This window comes from Thunnus albacares, chromosome 2 (assembly GCF_914725855.1).
Source record: "Thunnus albacares chromosome 2, fThuAlb1.1, whole genome shotgun sequence".
Classification (NCBI taxonomy): domain Eukaryota; kingdom Metazoa; phylum Chordata; class Actinopteri; order Scombriformes; family Scombridae; genus Thunnus; species Thunnus albacares.
In genome coordinates, this window is record NC_058107.1 from 26,951,426 (window position 1) to 26,971,902 (window position 20,477).

General features: G+C 39.5%; 1 protein-coding gene across 18 annotated transcripts in view; it reads left to right on the forward strand.

Moving 5' to 3' along the window:
- gpat2 (glycerol-3-phosphate acyltransferase 2, mitochondrial) overlaps positions 1-20,477 on the forward strand; it is a 143,429-nt gene that overhangs the window by 105,395 nt on the left and 17,557 nt on the right. For all 18 annotated transcript variants that reach the window (XM_044375743.1, XM_044375826.1, XM_044375739.1 and 15 more), the window contains 13 exons: positions 6,444-6,562; positions 8,982-9,092; positions 9,411-9,481; positions 9,588-9,698; positions 10,137-10,259; positions 11,658-11,757; positions 13,344-13,477; positions 13,771-13,870; positions 16,461-16,640; positions 17,206-17,304; positions 18,512-18,594; positions 19,982-20,100; positions 20,214-20,284. In XM_044375743.1, coding sequence (XP_044231678.1) covers positions 6,444-6,562; positions 8,982-9,092; positions 9,411-9,481; positions 9,588-9,698; positions 10,137-10,259; positions 11,658-11,757; positions 13,344-13,477; positions 13,771-13,870; positions 16,461-16,640; positions 17,206-17,304; positions 18,512-18,594; positions 19,982-20,100; positions 20,214-20,284 — 1,421 coding nt within the window. The remainder of the gene's footprint in view (positions 1-6,443; positions 6,563-8,981; positions 9,093-9,410; positions 9,482-9,587; positions 9,699-10,136; positions 10,260-11,657; positions 11,758-13,343; positions 13,478-13,770; positions 13,871-16,460; positions 16,641-17,205; positions 17,305-18,511; positions 18,595-19,981; positions 20,101-20,213; positions 20,285-20,477) is intronic.

Consider the following 20,477-nt stretch of genomic DNA (forward strand, 5'->3'; position numbering starts at 1 on the left):
ATCAAAAGTCACAAAAATTCATGCTTTTTTTTTGTACTCATTTGATTCTCTCTATCTCTCACACAAACATATTTGATCTTGTTCTGTCTTGGCCTTGTTTTTGTGACAAGATGAGCGGGGGTCACCCAAAGGGCAGAAACATATCTTATCTCAGATATTTCAACAATAAAACCATGTCAGAAACTGAGTAGTACACATAAAAATGTGAATGGGACATTTATCAACTCAGGTGATCAGCCTTGATCCTGAGAGGATTTTGCTCAACTGTAGTTAGGTGAACTTCAGTGCAAATTTAATCACTTGTTGGACAATCAAGCTGTGGAAAGACACTTTATTAATTAGTCATGAGATGAGTCTTTTGGTGACCGGCACTGATGATTTATTTAGCTATGTAGGCCACATGTACTCTCACTAGAATGTCCAGTTTAACTTCTTTCTCTTTTACTATGTTATGAGCAGATTCCCACGTGAGAGTACAGCTTGTCCCAAAGCTGGTTTGGAGTACTGCCATTAAACAGGAAACTATTAAATGCCTTGCTCACCCACACGGGTGTTCAGTTACTCTGGCAAATTAGTCCTCAGGCTGATGCTGGGCGGAGCTATGCTGGAAATTCAAACTCGATTTACTAAGAGAGTTGCAAAGTGGGAGGGTCGCTACTAGGGCCCGACCAATACTGTTTTTTTGGGGCCAATGCCGATATTAGGGAGTAAGAAAATATACATAAAATATATACATAAACGCACATTTTTTGCAGTGAGTCCTCAAATGTGGTTATCAAACACTTGTGACAAAGATATGTAATGGAGGCATGATATTTTACAGTTTAACAATAAACTTTATTGTATAAAATGACATCAATGCACTGAAACACTAAACTTCACCGAGAATTTAACAATTATAAATTACTATTAATAAAAAACCCCACATAGAACAAAAAACATATGTACACATATATTAAACTTGAATTAGGAAAAGGATCAAATATAAATAAAATGCTGCCATTATAACTTTAAAAAATAAAAACAAATATCGGCACATATCGGACAACATGTACACTAATACTGATATATCTGTGATAGGCCAATATCAGCTGACTGATATATCGGTCGGACTGCATCCAGAAGTGTTTTTCCCCTTTTTGTGTTCCCATTTCAAATCTCTCTTAAAGTGATATCCTCAATATTACTTAACATGGAAGCACAGGACTCTCTCAGATAATGTAACAATCCTATAGGTTTATATTGTGACCACCAGTTTCAATTATTTCAACTTTGTTTCTGAGAATTCACATTTTGGCCATGATTTTGATGTGACGGACGGCTAAGAATACTAAAATATCCACAATCTTGGCCGCCGTTGCTATGGAGAAGAAGCCATGGGCACGAATCAGAGCGGTAAATAATTAAAAATGTTGACTGAAGTTGTAAACAATAGCTATAGATACTGAATTCACTCAAAAGTGACCCAGAATTTGAAAGTGAACTGATTTCACTCTGCAGATTGTAAAATCTGTGACTTTTTACTGAAGAACCAGATATTTTCTAACGCAGTTGCTCATCTTTTGTACTGATGATTTAACCAAGAGAGTTTCATGCCGATCCAAACTGTAGAAGCACTCAAACTGTGAGTCACATAATGTCTATGGGAATAATAATTAGGATTTTTACGTCCGGAACAAGGGGTCCCAAAACAGCTCCTCCCACTTCAAAAACCCTATAAAAGCCCATTTGGTGGTGCCTGGACATGGTTTTCACTCTATTTCTGTAGAGCACACAAATGCCGCTCATGTCGACTTGCTCTGTGCAGCAAGTAAACAAAAAACCATGTGTACCAACAGCGCCAGCATGAGTTTTAGTGGCTTAATCCGAACAGAAAAGGTTCTGTACTGTCTTTGCCAACACTTGAAAGCTGTGAAAAGATTAGATTAAAGTTAACCGCGGCGTCTCTGCTACCTGCTGCTTTTTGAATATCAGCTTAAAGAGATTCAGCAGTGCACCTGCTTCCTCATGTGCCACCTGCAGGTTTCCCCACTCTTGCCGCTATGTAAGAAGTGGTACCTTGGCACAACCAAATGTAGTACAGCCAGTTGTTAAGGGAAAAGGTCCCATCCTGAACAAGAAAGTAAGGGAGATGTCAAACGAGCACAGTCTGTATACGACTAAGACCCAAGAAGAGGTCAGAGAATCATCAGGCTCTATCAAGTGAAAACACCTGTGAGGGGCCTTAAATGACATACTGTGTAACAAAAGTTATTATTGTACTGTTCAAACTACTTGTTCAAAATGCTAAAGAAGATTTTCACTCCACTAATTTGTTTTTCAAAGCTAAAATAAACAAACAACATCTGTATTATGGTCAGGTAGTTCATTTTGAGGTGGTTAATTTGTTTTGAAATGCAGACATTTTCCACATTAATTGCACCAATGTTTTCTGAGGCAATGCATTTACACATGGTTTAACACATGCAGTAGTGCGTATTATATTGGAAATAGTTGATGCAGGTGAGAAAGGCAACAAATACAAACCAAAAGTAGTTAGTTTTTAAAAACTAACTGAAAGAGGATTGGCAGGAGGTCCTTGTATTAAGTATTCTATGTCTTCAGTGGTCTAATAGTACTCTGTTATAAGCCACATCATGTGTTGACAAATTTAAATTAAAATTGAAATTAAATAACATAAGCAGCCTTTCCCATAAATGAGGAAAAGGTCATCAGTAATCAGATAGAGGTGCAATTGGCCATAGCTCTGTCACAGTGTGAAACTAAAAGGAGGAAGAGAGCAGAGTAAGGAAGGATAAATAATTCTTTTTGTTCAAGGAAATCAATGATACTCTCTGGCTCCATGACGCACAGCTACTGATTCACAGATTGATTTTCTCTATGTGTGTGAACAGTGAAACAGAGACAGTTGATGCATCCAGGTGCATAGTCGTGTGTGTTTACCATATTATCATTCCTTCCGAATAGCCTGGTTTACTCGCAGACTGTAAATAAAAAAAGCCCATCACGTTGATGTCCCTGTGGCGTTATCTATCTGCCTGCTCAGCAGAATCCTCACTCCCCATTGGTTTGTTTAAGAAGGCTCATAAGCATGTCAAAGACGTGCTGTTAATGCTATCTCCAAATACACTATGTACCACTGGATTTTCTCATTTATCCCGTCTTTGCCGAAGTGATACTCTGATTAAAATTTTTCTTTTCAGCGAGAGGAGACATTCTCTGCCAGCAGCAAACATTTGTCACAGTCATTGTAAGTCACAGATTGACTATAAATGTTTTTACTCCACATTGTGTAACTAAGTCAATGGTCATTGTCAAAAAAAAGTCAGATGCTAATACAGTTAACCTGTTGTGATTATACTGGATTTAGGATTAAGGCAAACAGCACCTGCTAACAGTGAAGCCACTTTCGATCCTGTCTAGAGCTGCATAATGTTGACGTTTTTGCCGATTATCTGATAACTCGTCATTTCCACGGTCATTTGGCTCATATTGATGTTATTCATTTTATTACAATACCACTGTGTGTCTACTTTCTTCCAGTTAGTCTGCTGCTGCAGATTCAGACATATTAACGATGCTGTTTTATGAATCCTGTCCTGATTTACACTCCACTCTTCATATGTTTGTAAAAACTCTGGGAGATGGAGATGAACATAATTTACTTTCCATTGTGTGACCCCATTATAGTGAGAGACTGTCTCAAAATTGTGAATTAAATAAATGTTAATTGTGTAGATGGGCTTGCCATTAGGTCATAAAGATGTCATTAAGTACTGGTTTAATTGCTCACATGTTATTTGACTAAATTGTTTTAATTCTTTTGTCTATGCTGATGCTGGTTTTAAAAACTTGCAAAGAAGAAATGTCCAAATATTGAATACTGCCCCTTTCTGTCGCCTGTGAGTGATTGACAGGTCATTAGTCTAATTAGCTAAACACAGCCGAGACAGACAGCTCCATTGTGGGGAATTTTGTCAAGCTAATCAGCAGGTGAGTTTTTTTAAATTAACTATGAATTGGCAGTGATGTTATACTACTTTAATATATTTTATTGTAAAACTTTAGCTCACTAACATGTGACTAACATGTCTCAGAATTAAATACACACACAGTAAAAATACAGTGCAGATCTTGTTTTTCCGTTCATTCAGACTTTCCATTTGGTTTCTTGTAAGGTCAACGATTGCAATGCTGCTCTTTAGTATTATCAGTTCAGGTTGTTTAAAGCTCATGTGGCTCAAACATACAGCTTATAGCTGTGAGATTCTTCAGTTGCGTTTTCAGTGTGTGCCATCTTTGTGTATTGCTATAGTAACCTCAATTATATGTCTGCTGTTGTCACATGAGACCTTGAGGTTGCTTCATGGTCCACTTTTTTCCGTTTTCCTTGCATTTAATAGTAATGGCTTTGCTGTACCATTTTGGTGTCTGTACCTCTGTTAGAAAAGTCAGAATTAAATAGGGTGATTTTTTTTTAACTGTAATTTGCTGTTTACTGCTTTGAACAGTATGTCACATTCGTATCTATACATAAATTTAGGGAAAAACTCAATTCTAAATTAAGTTTCCTGTTAATGCTGCATGTGTGTGTGGATGGGCTGACCTGCCAAACAAAAACAAACATACCTAGATAGAAATCTGATCTGATTGAAATTCTTAATTTTGTGTCTTTTTCCTTTTCAAATATACCCTGAGTATATTGAAAGCCCTCATTAATCAGTCAGCGTTTTTGGGAATAGACTTAGCACACCAACCAACATTGCTTCGACTGCTGCTAAAATTATCTTCAATCTAATCTGACCTGGCAGCTACTAATGGCCTCTGATTTTTAATCCTCTCTCATCATGGGCCCACTTTGGTCTTGGCTATCAAATTAGCGAACTACAGCTTATTAATTAAAGACTATAATTGATCGATTCACTTCTGAGGGGAGGAAGAACAGAGCAAGCATAAATGTGCATGTTACAAGGAGAGACCTGCAGCCCAGATCTGTATCCCTGTCATGTCTCTAGGTATCAGTGTGTACATTTTTATGTTATGTGTTAACAAATAAGCCTCTGTGAGGGGGGGCCTACTATATGAAACTCTTTGTTTGTAGTGTTACACATCTGGCCTTGGCGTACCACTATCTCTAGCTGTTCCCATGTGGTCTTGTATTCCTTCTGGAGTGGCTTATATAACCCTATAAGAGCCTTTGCTGATTCCCTGGCTGTGTAATTTACAGTTTTACACCCTTTACTCGCCGTTTTGCTGCCTTGTCTCCTCCATCACTCTCTGCACCTGCAAAGCATCTCCGAGCCCTGGGAACCTCTTATCAATGTCTTTTTTTTCCCACTGGACTTGGTAATGAATGTGGGAACTTGAGCCAGTTGAAATGGAGCACCTCCCCATGGGGAAGGCTTAGCTTTAAATTAGCAAAGTTAATGGGGCTGAGTGGGATCAGCAGAGTGGGAGACACACGCAAAGGAAAAGTCATGCATTGAACCTAATGAGACTCCTGAATCTGATGGGTGTAACCACAGAAAGATTTGTTGGAAGATAGTTTGTGCCACAGCATGACAGCAGTTCATGTCATCATCCTTTTGTAGTTGAAATAAATCCTTACACAAACTAAAGGGGAGCTCTCTCAGGATGGTGACTTTTATATTGGCTTAGCCCTCTCTTTGGAGAGTGTGCCCCGGCTCTTGATCTGTATTAAATCTACCTTAATCTGAGATGATTACTCATTTAAGCACCAACACGGCCAACACTATCAATTAGGTAACCTATATAAGCTAGATCGTATTACAATGTGACCTTTGTTGCCAACTTTCATTATTGTTGGTTTGTGAGTGGGCAAGGGACCGGCATCTGTTACATAACAGCTGTTTTTCAGCTGATGGCTATGTACTCTGCTTTTAATGATTTATAACCCTCTACTGAAGGTCTGCCCTGTTACATCTATACATTGCTGAGCACAGACAGCCCTGAGTTTTTCTCAATCTCAAAACTTCTTAATGGCAGTTTTGTCCTTGTTTTATTCTTCCCTGCATACAGAAGTAAGCCCAAAACTTTTAAACTAAAATTTGTCACCAGTGCAATAAGAGGAAACAATATGAAACCAACAAAAGGAAACCGGCAGCAAGAAGCTTCTCTCCCTTAACTTGACAGCAATGTAAGGAAGGTGAAGAATTTGAGAGTATTTGCAATGGTGGAGGGAAAGAAGTGCTAGTTAGATGGGTGAAATTGTAGCTATGGGCACAGAGTGATAGATCGGTGAGTGCTGCCAACGCTCTCCTGCCAAGGGCCACGGGACAAAATTAAATTTTTTGTCACACTGAGATTGTGTGTGTATGTGTATTTTAGTGAATGTGGTTTTGTGTTTTTGTCTTTTTTTGTTGGGGTTGGGGGGGATTTTAACATAATGCTTTATAAATATACTCTTCTTTTTTTCCCCCTAGTCTTTGCTTTGGTAGGTCTTTGGGAAGAAGTCTGCAGGGGGCTCAACATGGTGCAGGAGAAGAATGACGGGATAAACAAAGACATGGTTCTTCCACCCATTCAACAGAACAGACCTGCTGTAAGAGCGCTGCCTGCATGACTCTCTCCACTGTCATCTCCCTCTTTATCCTTGTGCGCTAATCTCAAACTCTTTGTTCTTCACAATCACAAGAGAACATGCGCGGCCCCATGTGCTTAATTCTGTTTGATGTCTCTCAGTGCACAGGATTTGTATCAGAGAGAGAGTTGTACTGATTCAACGGAAAGTGGACACAATTTTGAAAGGAATCGGTCAAAATTTGGGGAAATGCATTTATTTGCTTACTGGCAAAGAGTTGGATAACAACAGGGGGAAACAGTTAGCCTGGTTCTATCCAAAGCTATCAGCAGCTTTAAAGCTCACTGATTGAGCTTATTTGCTTAATCTGTACACAAAACGAATTGTAAAAAAAAAGCCAACTGGTAGTTTTACAGAGAGTTACGTGCTGTAACTACCACTGTGAGGTTGTCAGACAACCAGCGGAGATGTTGTACAGAAGCTGGGAGGATGAATAAACTATTAGTTGTCAATAAATATTTATAGCATGGAAGTCCCCCTAAAGCCACAAATGGTTTAAACATTTCTTTTTGTGTATGGGTTAAACCAGCAAGATTTCCCCTTTATGCTTATGCTAAGCTAAGCTAGTCCTCCAGACTTCACCTTCATACTTAACACAAAGACATGAGGGTGCTATTGATTTTCACATCTAACTCTTGCTAAGAAAGCAAACAATCATATTTCCCAAATTGTTGAAATATTCCTTTTAAGATGTGGGTTTCAGTCTGGTATGTGGTTTTGCTCTGATAATACTAAAATTTATAAGCCTGCAGACTGGTACAGTTCACTGCTTCTATTCCTCCGTATGGTCATTAAATTGTAATTTAAATTATTGATAGTTTGATCCAAGTTTTGTCATTAAAGTAATGTTTTGTCTTTAAATCAACCTTTCATGGCAAGACACTGATTCATTCAGCTGCTCTGTTTTCTGGAATCCATCATCATCACTCAGTCAGGTGAAAGTGTCATTGATTTTAGGAGATTCATTAGCCCCTTATGTCTAAACGGGGTAATCAGTCTGAATACTAACGAACACTTCGTTTAAGACACTAACAGCCCACACACACATACTGCATGATAATTAATGGTATGGTTGCTGTTAATAATAATAACGCAAATATTTGGAGGACTGACCAGCAGTCAATTTGCCTGCAGGAGACCTTAAGTCTGGGTGATTAGTATACAGTACACAGTGCGGTCTGTGCTTCAGTGAGTTGTTTATGCCTGATGCGTACTGATTGCCTGACACTGGGTCTAATATGGCTATTTATTAATATTTACTGCACTGCAAGTTATTGCTTGATCCTGTGGATTGATCAGAATTTAACCAGTTACAGCAACACAGGAATCATAACTCAAAATAAAAATCCAGACAAGCTCAAAAATGCAAAGATTTAAAAACCGGCTAATTCTTGTTCTTGTAATTTACCAACACTGTTATATTCTCAAAGAGTAGTAAAATAAAATTTAGTTTGGTGTCAATTAAATTCAATAAATTTACTTTGACAAATAAATGTATCCACTCGCTATTAAAACATCTTTCCTGTAATTTATGTTAAAAACAAAAAATAAAACAACTGAAACGTATCGCACAGCACGAGGGTTTCCTGCATTATTTTATAACGGAGTTGTGCCACCACAACTGAAAAAAAGACCATCCCTGATAACACCATATCAAGACTCTGCAGCCATGCTAGTGGCTCTGTGAGGCTGCATTCAGGCACAGCAGTGTTTTAAGCTAAATGCGAACATGCATCTCAGTTTAACATTGGACATATTAAAATTTTGACCTGATGATGGTGCTAAATAAAAAGACAAGTTTCAACAAAGTGAATATATTTCATCCCATCCTGAAGGGGGCACATAAATGTCCGCAGCAAACTAGTTGTTGAGACTTTTCACTCAAAACCACAAATATCAACTAGGTAAGGGAACCATGAATGTCTGTACAAAATTTGTGCCAATCCATCTATTAGATGTTGAAAGTGGTGGACAAATGGACAGACAGACATTTCTCTGTAAAGCCACGCTGTAACCATGGCTGAAAATGAATACCCTTTCATGAATTAAAACATTAACTAGCAGAAGCTCTATTTCACACAGCAAACACATGTTCAGTTCCTGATAAGTGTGGTCACCCAGATGTGTCAAGATTTTGGTAGCTTACCAGCCTTGGCTCAACATTTTCCAGGGGGAAACCTTGAGTAAATTTGTCACACATCCAATCAGGCACCTCTGACTTATGCTGTCCTAAACTCCTGCCAATAGGGAAGGCAGGTCCAATCCTAATGAATCACTATCATTTATAAAAGTGGGCATGGCTGCATTTCATGAGGACTGTATCCCGTTCAACAATGTATGTGACATCTTGTTTGCATTATTGTGTTTCCTTCCACCTCAGCTCTCATGGGAATTAAAGATCAAGAAAAAGCTGAAGACTGTGTCTCCCTGTCTGGGAAAGTTCAGACCACTTGTGGGCCAGTGCTGCCACCAGTGCACTCCAGACAGCCTGGTGAGTGTGTAGTGTGGAGGCCAAAGAAGGGAAGAGAGAGAAAAGGGAGGGTAGAAAAATGAGACTAATGAAATGAGAGAGGGAGGCTGTATGTTGATACCATCCAGCAAACTTAATTTCTATAATCTAAGTGCTGTTGATTTGCTTCCAAGTCCAAATTATAATGCAACTGAGTATTTCACTGACTGAAAAGATGATGACCTTACATGACACACTAAGCTTGTTTAGTGAAGTTGAGGATGCTTTTATAGATGTTCCCTTTCAGAAGGCATCCTTCAGCTGTGTCTTTCACAAGATGAATGGTTTTCTGTCTGACAGCGTAAGAAGCTCGGACAAAGCTCCTCCCTCGGTTTCCACAACCTTCTGAGTGTCAACGAGACGCACACTAGGTATCGATAGCATCTACAGCATTAAAGCAAACATACAGTAATTTCATGTACCACCACACTCACTATGCACACTTTCTGCCTCTGCATTGTGTGTTTTCTATCGTAGGTATCGAGGCTGGCTAGTGCGGAGGGTGTGCTGTGCGCTGTTTGTGAGTGAGTGCAAGGTTTATCCGAGTCCTGTTCGCAGCAGACTGGAGAGAGTCTGTCAGAGCAACAGGTACCTGAGGGGAAAGAGAAGGAGGTGGAGAGAAGAAGAGATGCTAGAGGAGAGTAAATAAATGATAGGCAGAGATACAGAAAAATGAAATGGGCTCGTGCAGTTCTGGAGAGAGGTAAAGAGAAAGGATGGCAGGAGATAAGAGACACAAAGATACAGAAAATGAAGGCTATCATCAGGTCTGAGCAGAGTGAATGAAAGGAATGGGGATAACTTGGGACTGTCGTCACACTTTCTCTATCTCTGTTACAGAGTCTTCAGTTTGTATCTGTTGTTTTCTCTCCTTCGGTGTAATTGAGTTTAACCTTTATGTAACCTCTTTACTCAAGGATGACGTTGTTGTTGTTGTCTTACTGGAAGGCGGGTGTTTGTCTGTGTGCAGCACAAAAGACGCTTTGTGCCGTGTTAACCCTGCTGTCCTGTGACCATGTGTTTCAGGGTGAGGGAGGCTCTCACAGCAGAGCATAAAGCACCTGAGGGGGGAGACAGCCAAGGGCAGCTCAACCGCCTCTCCACATTCCTCCCCCTCATTAACACCTGCATCTCCCCTGGACTTTTACGGTGTGTGTGTGTGTGTGTGTGTGTATTTATGTGTGTGTGAGCTGATCGGCAAAGGGTGAGACTCGGAGATTGTTTTTATTATATAATTCTTATCAAGCTGCATATTTTAGTGTATCCACTTAAAGCTGCAATAGTAGAAACGTTGTAGAAACGTGATGGCACATTCGGTGGTTTTAAGCAGTTAATTTTCTGATTATTGGTCAAAGTATTTGTGTGTGCATTTTTTTTTTTTTTTTTTTAACCAAAATGATCCTTGTGAGCCATAGTTGACCTCTTTCAGAAGTCTTTATTTACAGTACACAGGCTTGACTGACTTTTTGTTTAAGAACAAGATATTTCCTAACATTTCTTTTCTGTATGTTTTCTATTGATAATTAAACCAGGACAGATTCATGCCCACCCGAGCCTTGGAAGTGCTCCAACTGTCAGTCATCTCACATTGTCTCTGCAGAAAATTACCTGCACATTTACTTCTGAAAGCTGGATGCCTGAAATAACTACTCTCACTCTCAGCAGAGCAAAAACAATATAATAATAATAACAGTAGTAGAATTGGAAAAACAAAAGAAATGATACAAGGCTCTGCTTTCCAAACCTGGAGTCATCTGGAACAGACAAACACAGAAATGGCTCTTATACGGTACCACCAGACATGTCGGATGTTACTCAGATGTCTGTGTTTTATATGTGACTACCTGGTGGTGCATGACTATCCATCAGTTAGTCAACATGCTCTTCCAGATGACTGACAGTTGTTGATGCATAAACTCATCCATCGGCAGTGGATGACATGCAGCACGCTAAAGATATATGTTGTATTTTAAATTGAAATCTGGTGTTATGACCGTGTCAACCCTGTTCCTGTAGCCGTAGACTGGGATATTTGCGAATGTGTGGTGAAAGTGGAGTGGAAACATCTTCTGCTTTTTGGGAGAAACTTTTTTGCCTTTCTTTTAGTCTCAGGAATCTCTACTCAGAATCTGCCCTGTTCTTTCGTTCTTCTTTCTCCTCTCTTTCTCCGTCTCTCATTTACTGCCTCTGCCTTCGTCTCTATCTACAGCTGTCACTCTCACACACACCCGTCTTTATCGCTTTCCGTTTTGCTTCTTCCCTATGTCATCAGTTTCTTTCTTATCCCCATCGCTCTTCTGCTCACTTTGTCTCACTCCCATCTATCTCATTTACATGTTGTCACGCTTAACTCCATTTTCGCGTTCTTTGCTATATCTCCCTTTCACTGGACATCAAGTTATTGGCGGCTATTTTCTCTTAGCTTCACCACTATCTGTCCATTATTCCCTTTTGTACATTGTCCCCCTCTCCTCCTTATCTCCAGTCATTAATTTTTTCTCCTCTTCTTTCTATACATCTCCCCACCCACTCTATGCTCCTGACTAGATTCGTGGGCTGGTTGATGCTGAAGATGTTCTCTTCCATATTTGGCAGTATTCAAGTTAACCTCAACCATCTGCCGCCTTTGCACAGAGCCTCACAAGAGGTACAAATGTCCACACACTTTATCATCTGTGAATAAAAAAGTTAGGACATTTCATCTGCGTATGTATATAACTGCTACCCCAAACGGTGTCAACTTTTCCTGCAAACCATGGAAAGCTACAACATACTATGATGTTTTTGGCTCCGCACACATCCGCACTCAGGATGTGAAGTAAAGCTGTGCTCAGCCCATTTTTAGTGAAGTTTTGTAACACCTAAATGTCTGATTACTTTTGAAAGTCTGAAATACCTAAAACTTAAAAGGTTTCCTCACTTGCCTTGTTATACTTAATTATTTTCATGACTTTTTTTATTGAGGACTACACAGCTCTAATTACATGGTTGACTAAATAAATACAAGTAAATAAGTCTGAGTCAGGCTACTGTTGCAGAGTTTCAAGATGGGCATGAATGAATTCAGTGAACTTTGTCTTTAGCTGAAATCTCACTGAAATGGAGTCTGTTGCATGAATGAAGATGAAACCACCAGGAAATTATTCTAGTGATGCTCATGGTTCTCAGTAGTTGTTAGTTGGTTGTCGATGTATATTCGGGGTTTCTTACACCCTGTGAATAGTGTCAGCTCTGCTGGATTTATTTTTAATTTGTCCAAAAAACATTTTTGAAATGTTTTTGGAAATAGGGGGACCCTGTAAAAAAGTGGTTTAGTTATTTATTTATCCAGAGTGTCTCAATTTATCTTCAACAGGAAATTATTTCACACATAAATTAGTATAACTAGGGACTTAAAAATGTTTCACTGTCCAAATACTTTCATCATGACTTGCATATCTTCATCTAACTCATTTAATTTTTATGATGATCAACAGTTTACTAATAAGAAGTTTGATATGACATGATTGTAACTAATACGTCAGTATCCCTCCCAGCTTTCCCAAATGGAAAATAAAAGATAATAAAAAAAATAACACAATAAAAAAGCAACAGAACAATAGACACATTTTCACCGTGGGTTTAAAGGCACCTAGCAATATTCTGACTACTCACACGATTTAATATTGCAGCCCTTTTACTGCAAAACTTATTACCTTTTTTACTGTAGTAACACTATCATATCCACAGAAGTACAATCATGTTTTATCTCCCTGCTTTGACTTCAGTCACTATATAATTGAGTCTGCGATAGTAGCTCTTCATTTCCATATCTCTAATGAAAAAAAAATCAGATGCTACTCAAAAGATAAAGTGGCAAATACAGAATAATAGAGCTGTTGTTGACCTTGGAAAAACACTCATGGTATGCTATGAGCTTCTGCAGTACAGTCACTTCCACATGCTAACCGCGTACATAATCATTGCCTACATCTTTCTTAACTATTTCAGTTTAAAAATAAGATTGTCCGATTTTGTATCTCTGCCGGTTTTAAATTAAGAATGTATTTACTCAACACTTCATTCTGCCGATATTATCTTGAGCTAGTGGGGCTTGATTATAATATTGATTAAATAAAAAGGCCACTCTCCTTATCCATACGCCACACCTGCATAGTCCACCATTGTTTGCCATAATGAATTACAATGTGAAGAATCTTGTTTATCTGAAGCTGTTTCTGCTCTGCTCTTCAGGGATCTCTGCTGGTCTATGTGTATGTCCGTCAGACCATCATGGACGGTGCTCTGATCCCTCTGGTTCTCTTCTGTCACAACCTGAGAGTCCCATACACTGTCTGTCCACTCCGGATTAACAGCTCTTTCCTAAGGCATGTGCATTCACACACAAACCTACACTGAAGCTGCTATGCAAGTCCCACTGAGATAAAAAGTAAACACACAGTATCTTCTGTCACAAGTAATGCAGACGCTCCTCTTGCCAAAAATGAGGCAGAATTTTTTCCCTTTCATTCACAGCGCCGTATTTAGTCCAGTCAATTTGATTTTAAACACAGCTTGAAGATGCATCATCATATCAAGCTTCTAAATTAAACTAGTGATGCCTAAGATACAGTGTCATCCGTGAAATTATGTGTGACAGATGTTCCTGTTTATCCTCTAGATCAGTCCTGCAGAAGGTAGGCGTCATCCTCCTGCCAGAATATGCGACGACTGAGCAGGATGCAGAGATGGATGGTCTGTACTCACCTGTCATGACATCTGTAAGTCAGACATGTTGTGGTGTCAAATGTTTGTAATATCTGTGGTGATTGTAGCACTTTGAGGTGTAAAGTAAGGAGTAACTTCTCACTTCCAGTGACTCCCAAAAACAAACCTTTGCTGTTCGGACAATTAGTAGTCATTATTGATTTTACACCAAGAGTCTACAGTCATGCTCTATGAGAGTGTATGTAGGCCAAGCCGTGCTTTGAGCTAAATGCTAACATCAGAATGCAGATATCTTTCACAGTGACAATGCTTTTTTTTCACCCTTTATTTAGTGCAAGATATGTGATTAAATCAAATGAGTGCAGGATAAGTGATTAACATGAAAATACATATGACACGGGAGAAGCAAAGATATGAGACAGAAACCCAAAGAAAACCATAACATGAGGTGAAAAATTTAAATAAATAAATAAAATTTTGGCTTAGTACTAGATGCAAGTGGTGTGTGTGTGTGGGTAGGCGTTATGTGTGTTTGTGTGTAAGTATATAGAGGGAAGCGAGCAGAGGGGAGGAAAGAGAAAAAAGAAAAAGGGAAAGCTGCAGTGTTGTTGTGGGGTTTTATGCGGGTTCTCTGGTTGGGCGCCAGGGTGAAACCAGGATGAGTCAGGATAGAGTTTTATTTATGTATTTATTTTTCTCTCCCCCTCTCCACTCCTCTCCAACTAGTTCTTTATATAGTTGGTTTGCTCTTCTGCACAGTGACAATGCTGACATGCTGATGTTTAACAGATGCAATGTTTACCATCTTAGTTTAGTGTGTCAGAATGATAACATTTGCTAATTAGAACTTAATACAAAGTGCAGTTGAAGCTGATGGGTATGTCATGAGTTTTGCAGGTATTTTATCATAAATCAAAGTCAGATTTAGACCTGCTGGTGGTGCTAGAGGAAAAATCAGGTCACTCATGTAGCTTAAAATTTTAAATATATTATTTTATATCAGCGCCAATCGATTGTGTATAATTGTTAGTGATGGCCACCTCTTCCAACCACTTAAAAACTGACTTTCTCTTTCAAATTTGTAGTTTCCCAACGCAATTAAAATGTACTTAAATGAGGTCACTTAGGCAACATTCACACATTTTGCAAAGGTCCCTCCTCTGAGCCACGGAAGGCTTTTTACTGAGGTATCACGTATGCAGACGTCTCCTTCAACCGTCAAAAGCTAATTCAGGTTTCATGTACCTTTTTCTCTGACTCATCAACCCTATAAACTCCCTCCTGGTACAAGTTATTCCTGCCTGACAATTGGAGCTGTTTCTCATTAGCTGCGTATCCGAAACCAAAAACAGTCTGTTCGCTAGTAGATGGGAACGAAGCACTTAGCCATTAATCGGGAAAAAAAAGTTGCTGATGCATTTTGCTAAAAAAAAAAAAACCTCACCTTCACAGACAGCAGGTAATTATATAAAATTGCAGGGTAAGCAAAGATACCTGTCCTTGTAATTTGACTGTTTAGTGTATGTGCATTCGGTTTAATTCACACTTTATTTTTTTTATTTTTTGCACTCTTTGGTGTGCTATCAAACTCAGCTCCTCAATCAGAATACAACCTGTCTTTTCTCCGTCTCTGTCATTCCCCGGGCTCATCCAACTCTCTGTTCATTGTTAAAATTATCAAGGGACTTGAGTTTTGCTACAGAGATTGCAGCTTTGGAGTTGGCTGGAGTGACAGTTCAATGAGTGAGGGGGAGGAGAAAAGGAGAAGAATGGCGGTTAGTTTGATTGTGTGTGTTTGGCAGGTCCAAGCAGGTTGTTCCTATTTTTATGGGAATTTGTTGTTTTTTCTCTTATTTTGGGATTTTCATGACGTAGTTTAATGGCTTCCTCCTCTTCACAGTTCCCCTAAGTACCTTATTATACTCTTTGTCTAATGCTTTGCCTCTATTTACTTGATTTTTTATCAATGATCAACACCTGCTAATATCTTCCTGTCTTTGTAACGAGTGAGGGAGCTCTCTGTGCTTTGTATCAGTTTGCCTAAAGACGTATTTCATTTGGAGGAGTTACTGGCTTTATTAAGATCAATATTGTGCTATACAGCTCAATAAAATGGCTCAGTCTGACATTAATCTACAACACTACAGCCACAGTGGAACATAAACAGGTTGTTTATGAGTGACGCAGTGAGTTTTTTTGTTTTTTTTTCATTGACCATTTATTTGAGTAAGCATATTGGCCGTGCGTGAGAAAGCTGGCTTGTTTATTGGTTGTATTTCAATGTTAATAGACCTTTATTGTTTATTGAGTGTAGGCCTGCTTAGCTGCTGTTCAATGGTAATTGAATTTTCCTTGTCTGTAAGGGGAAAACAGTACTTGGGGCAATGGAAGTATCTCTGAATGTCATGAAGTGTCCCCCACAGTCCCTTTTTATTTTTGCTCTTTATCCTGCCTGCTTTCTGCATTTTGACTTCTCCTCACTCTGTGTTTTTGCCTCTTTGTGTTCCCTCCGAAGGCTGGCTTGTTATATTCCTTATGTATATTTAAAAATTGCATCGCAAGCATTTTATGTCAGTTGCTCCCTTACTGCCAGGACTTCTCAGACCTTTGTCTCTGTCATCTTCCTCTCTCCTCCCTCCTCAGCTGGTACATGAGCTGCTACAGGAGGGCCAGGCGATAAGTGTTGGTGTGTCAGCAGAGTCTGGCCGAGGTGGCCAGTGGCTGGCTTGCATCAGACAGCTCATCAAAGAGGGCTCCTTCCCTGATGTCAGTCTGGTCCCTGTGGGCATCTCATACGACTGCGTGCCCCGGAGCGACACACAGGTGGATACATACACACTTGCAAGCACATGCACAAACACCGCTTAATAAGAGCCATCTGTAACTGTAATGTCCTTAGGAGCAAGTGAACTGGTTTGGTTTAGAGGCAAAATAAAAATACCAGTGATGATCCTGGTCACAGCTTTGAGAGTTTTGTCTCACAACTTTTTTCCTATTGGCCGTCGTTTGTTGATTAGGTGAGGTCTGCATTTCATTTTGAAAAGCAACGCTGATTGCTATTAGTCTCCATTAGTCTTGCCCTCTGTTATCTGCTCTTTGAGACGATAACTGGAGAGTGGGTGTTACTTTCGGTTAATTGCCATAATAAGGTCCTCGCCTCATCATTTTGTTATGTCATTCAGACAAGGTGCACAAACAGTACTGTACACGCAGCTCTCGTTTTCATACCCACACTCTCAGGCTGGCTATTTATCACAGATCCTGCTCATTAGTGGTATTGCTGTTATAATGTCCCTCCTAAAGACAAAGCCTCATTATGATATTATTGCCGACTCACTGCGTATAACACTCCTGTGAATGTGTGTGTGTGTGTGTGTGTGTGTTACAGGTTGGCTTAAGTTCTGTACTGCGGTGGCTGTGGTCACTTCTCTGGAGGAGACCAGGAGGAAGTGTGAGAATCCACCTCGCCCAGCCCTTTTCTCTCAAGGTGCACAACTGAAAGAGCATATCAGCAAAGACCTGCTCAGCATTTACAGTAGTGGTTTCCATCCTATGTGGGTTTGTGACCCATGACAATGAAGCAGTGTCTACTTGTAACCCCTTATCACAGGTTATAGCCTTAGTGAGGACATGAGTTGTGAGCAGTTCAACCAGAAAAGTGATTTTTTTATTTTCCCAGATTGTTTCATTTGAAGGATTTTTCGGAGCCGTCAAGAGGTCTTAGTGTCCAGTATTTCACAAGAAAAAAATATAAAAATGTCTTGATTTCTCTCTCTCTGGTTGAAGATTTCAAGTCTTTTTCAACTCTGGCCACACCTAACATCACTGATGGTTGTGTTTGGTCGTGGTCAGAAGTGTGCTTTGTTGCATATGTAACCACATCCAACAGTGATGTCTTGGTGTACTGGACGACAGTTGCACGTCACTACAGCATGATGTGAAGTGCTGTAGTGAGAAGAAGCGGATGTCGGCAAAAACAAGATTATCATGGTGTGTTAAATTAGATCATTATCTTGTGACCCATTGTGGGTTCCTTGCCCCCAGATTGGGAACCACCATTAATTTACAGGCTGTTGAACAGGCAAAGAATCTCCATATGTTATAAATCACACTGACCTTTCAAAGTGCACTCACTATATTAGCTTCTGCAAATTTATGTTTAAATTGTTCTCTTTATCTTACTTTCTCCTCACTGGAAATGTGTTGCTTTGGGCCATAGAAATAAACTTGTCTTTACTTGAACGATGAAAGGAGGGATGCCATATTACGCGTATCAGAAAGTTCTTCTCAAAATAATGCTCCACAAACTACAGTCCCTAAAAACGACCATGAAGCTGAATCAACACTTCTCTGAAACAATTTCAACCAAACAAAACATTATAACCTTCATGAAGGTGGGATTTATCACAGGGCCTCTGTATTAGGTTGCATTAGTTTTAGCTAGATGTGCTTAATAAACTGTCAACTGATTAAAGCCGAAGGTTAACGTGGCGATAACAATAACAGAATGGGCTGCCGCAATAATAGATGGAATGAAATGTTTCAACACAAACTTTGTCAAATTTTCAGAACTCAGTCTACAAGAGAACAAATACTGAATAATTTACTAAGGATACTACTTTGCAGCTCTTTGAGGGTGTATGTGTGCATATATTATCCATTTTTCGTGTGTGTGTGTGTGTGTGTGTGTGTAGGAGATGTGCGAGTCAGGGAGGTGCAGAGTAGATGAATGGCTCCCTCTACAGGACCTGTTGCTGCCTGTTATCCTCAACAACAGGTAATCAAACCACCTGTGTGTACCTGTACACTTGAAAGTGTGTTTATACTGTATGTAAATATTCCACAATGGGATTTAGGTTTGGATTGTGTTTTATCTCGCATCTGTGAAATTGAAAAGTTACTTTCTCTTAAACTTTGAAGATAAACTTTCCTCTAAACCATAAATCTGGCACAAATATGATACAAGCTCTGATGAGAATTTTCATCCTCTTAGACTTGGTCCAATTACCATCAACATTACGCAGTCTGCCAGTGAAAAAGATAACAGAAAGAAAATAACATCCTTGCTCAGTCTCTGCTTGGCTTCTGACGAGTAAAGTGGTTTCACCCTTCGTACGTTTAATACTTCTGAGAGTGCGGGCAGCAGAGAAAACAGCATGAGTGAGAGAGATGGCAAGTGATAAATGAAAAGAGGTAAAGAGGGATAGTTAGAGTGGTTTGTTATCAGCATGTGAGCTGTTTTAGGTCTCTTTTGCATGTCTAAATCATTAACATTCTCTAGTACTTAACACTGTGTCTCTGTCATGCACACTCATTCTTTTTTGGCTCCTGCTGTTGAGATTTCAGCCTTTGAAGCCTTTTTTTTTTTTTTGTTCCCATATATATAAAAAAAAAAAATGCAGGAAATGTGATAGCTGCCATAAATCCTCACATACAAACACTTATGTCGCAGAGCTGCACACACTCACAGTTTATTTATTCTCGCTCGAGGTGAAGAATGTCACCGTGTGTGTAGGACTTGTGTATTAACAGGGCCAGTTACGACATGCTCTCTCTGATACACCGCTGTATATCTCTCACACACGTGCGCAGCTAAGACGCATAAATAATACTCACACTCATATCACTCCAACATAGCCTCGGATAAGTAGCTCATAAAATGTATCACACACACTTCCATTTTCGAGTGATACAGCTGCCATTTTATACGCTTGTATGCACCTAAAGGGCCTGAGTGTAGAGTGTTACTTTACCCAGACACACACGTTCCTTTTTTCTCAGAAATATGCTGTTAAGTCAACCACAGGACTCTCATAATAGCTATTAAGAAAGCCAGCTTAGCAAATGTAATAAGACGAAATTGATCATTTCTGAAAAATGTCATTTAATATAATAACATTGAATAAAGTCTTTCTGTTTTTAAAGTAAATACTGCTTATACTGGAATTCACGTGATTTTTAATGCAACTCCCTTGACAATTAATGCAATTTACTGTAATGCATTCTAATGGTAAGGCCAGCAGTTTGTTTTTTCTTTAAGTTCACTGTCTGTGTTTTCCCTCTTTAACAAGTATCAGTTGAGACAACCTACTGTAAAATAAAATTAGCGTAAATTCGCCCTGATATCCTTTTCTCATGTGCTTGCTTTTTCCTCATCTCTCAAGAACTGACAGTGTGTTTGGGCAGAGGAGGATGTCGTGGCTCCTGCCTCCTCATAATGCATCTGAACAAACTCATCCAGAGAGAGACCTCAGCGTTGCCATCATCCTCCACCTCATCTTCTGTATGTCCAGGATTATCTTCCTCTGCTGAATCGTAAATGAATCTGTAAGAGCTGTTGTTTTAATAGTATGCAAATTGTGCTGTCTTATCTATGTGTTTGTTAACTGCTTCCAGCTGCCTCCTCCTGCATGGCCGTGATGTCCACCAGTCTCCTGTCAAGTCTTTTACTGTACAGACACCGCAAGGTACATGCGTTATCCTCTGTATTTGTGTGTTAGTGTTTACTGAGCAATTGTCCCTTTGATCCCGTCAGTGTTAAAATCCGCCTCTGCCCCTCTAAGGATCCATCAATACTCCAAGAGGCTCATAAACAGAATTGGTTTTCTTGGTAGTTTATTAGAGTGTGACAGTGAGTCATACCCAACAGTCTCTAACTAA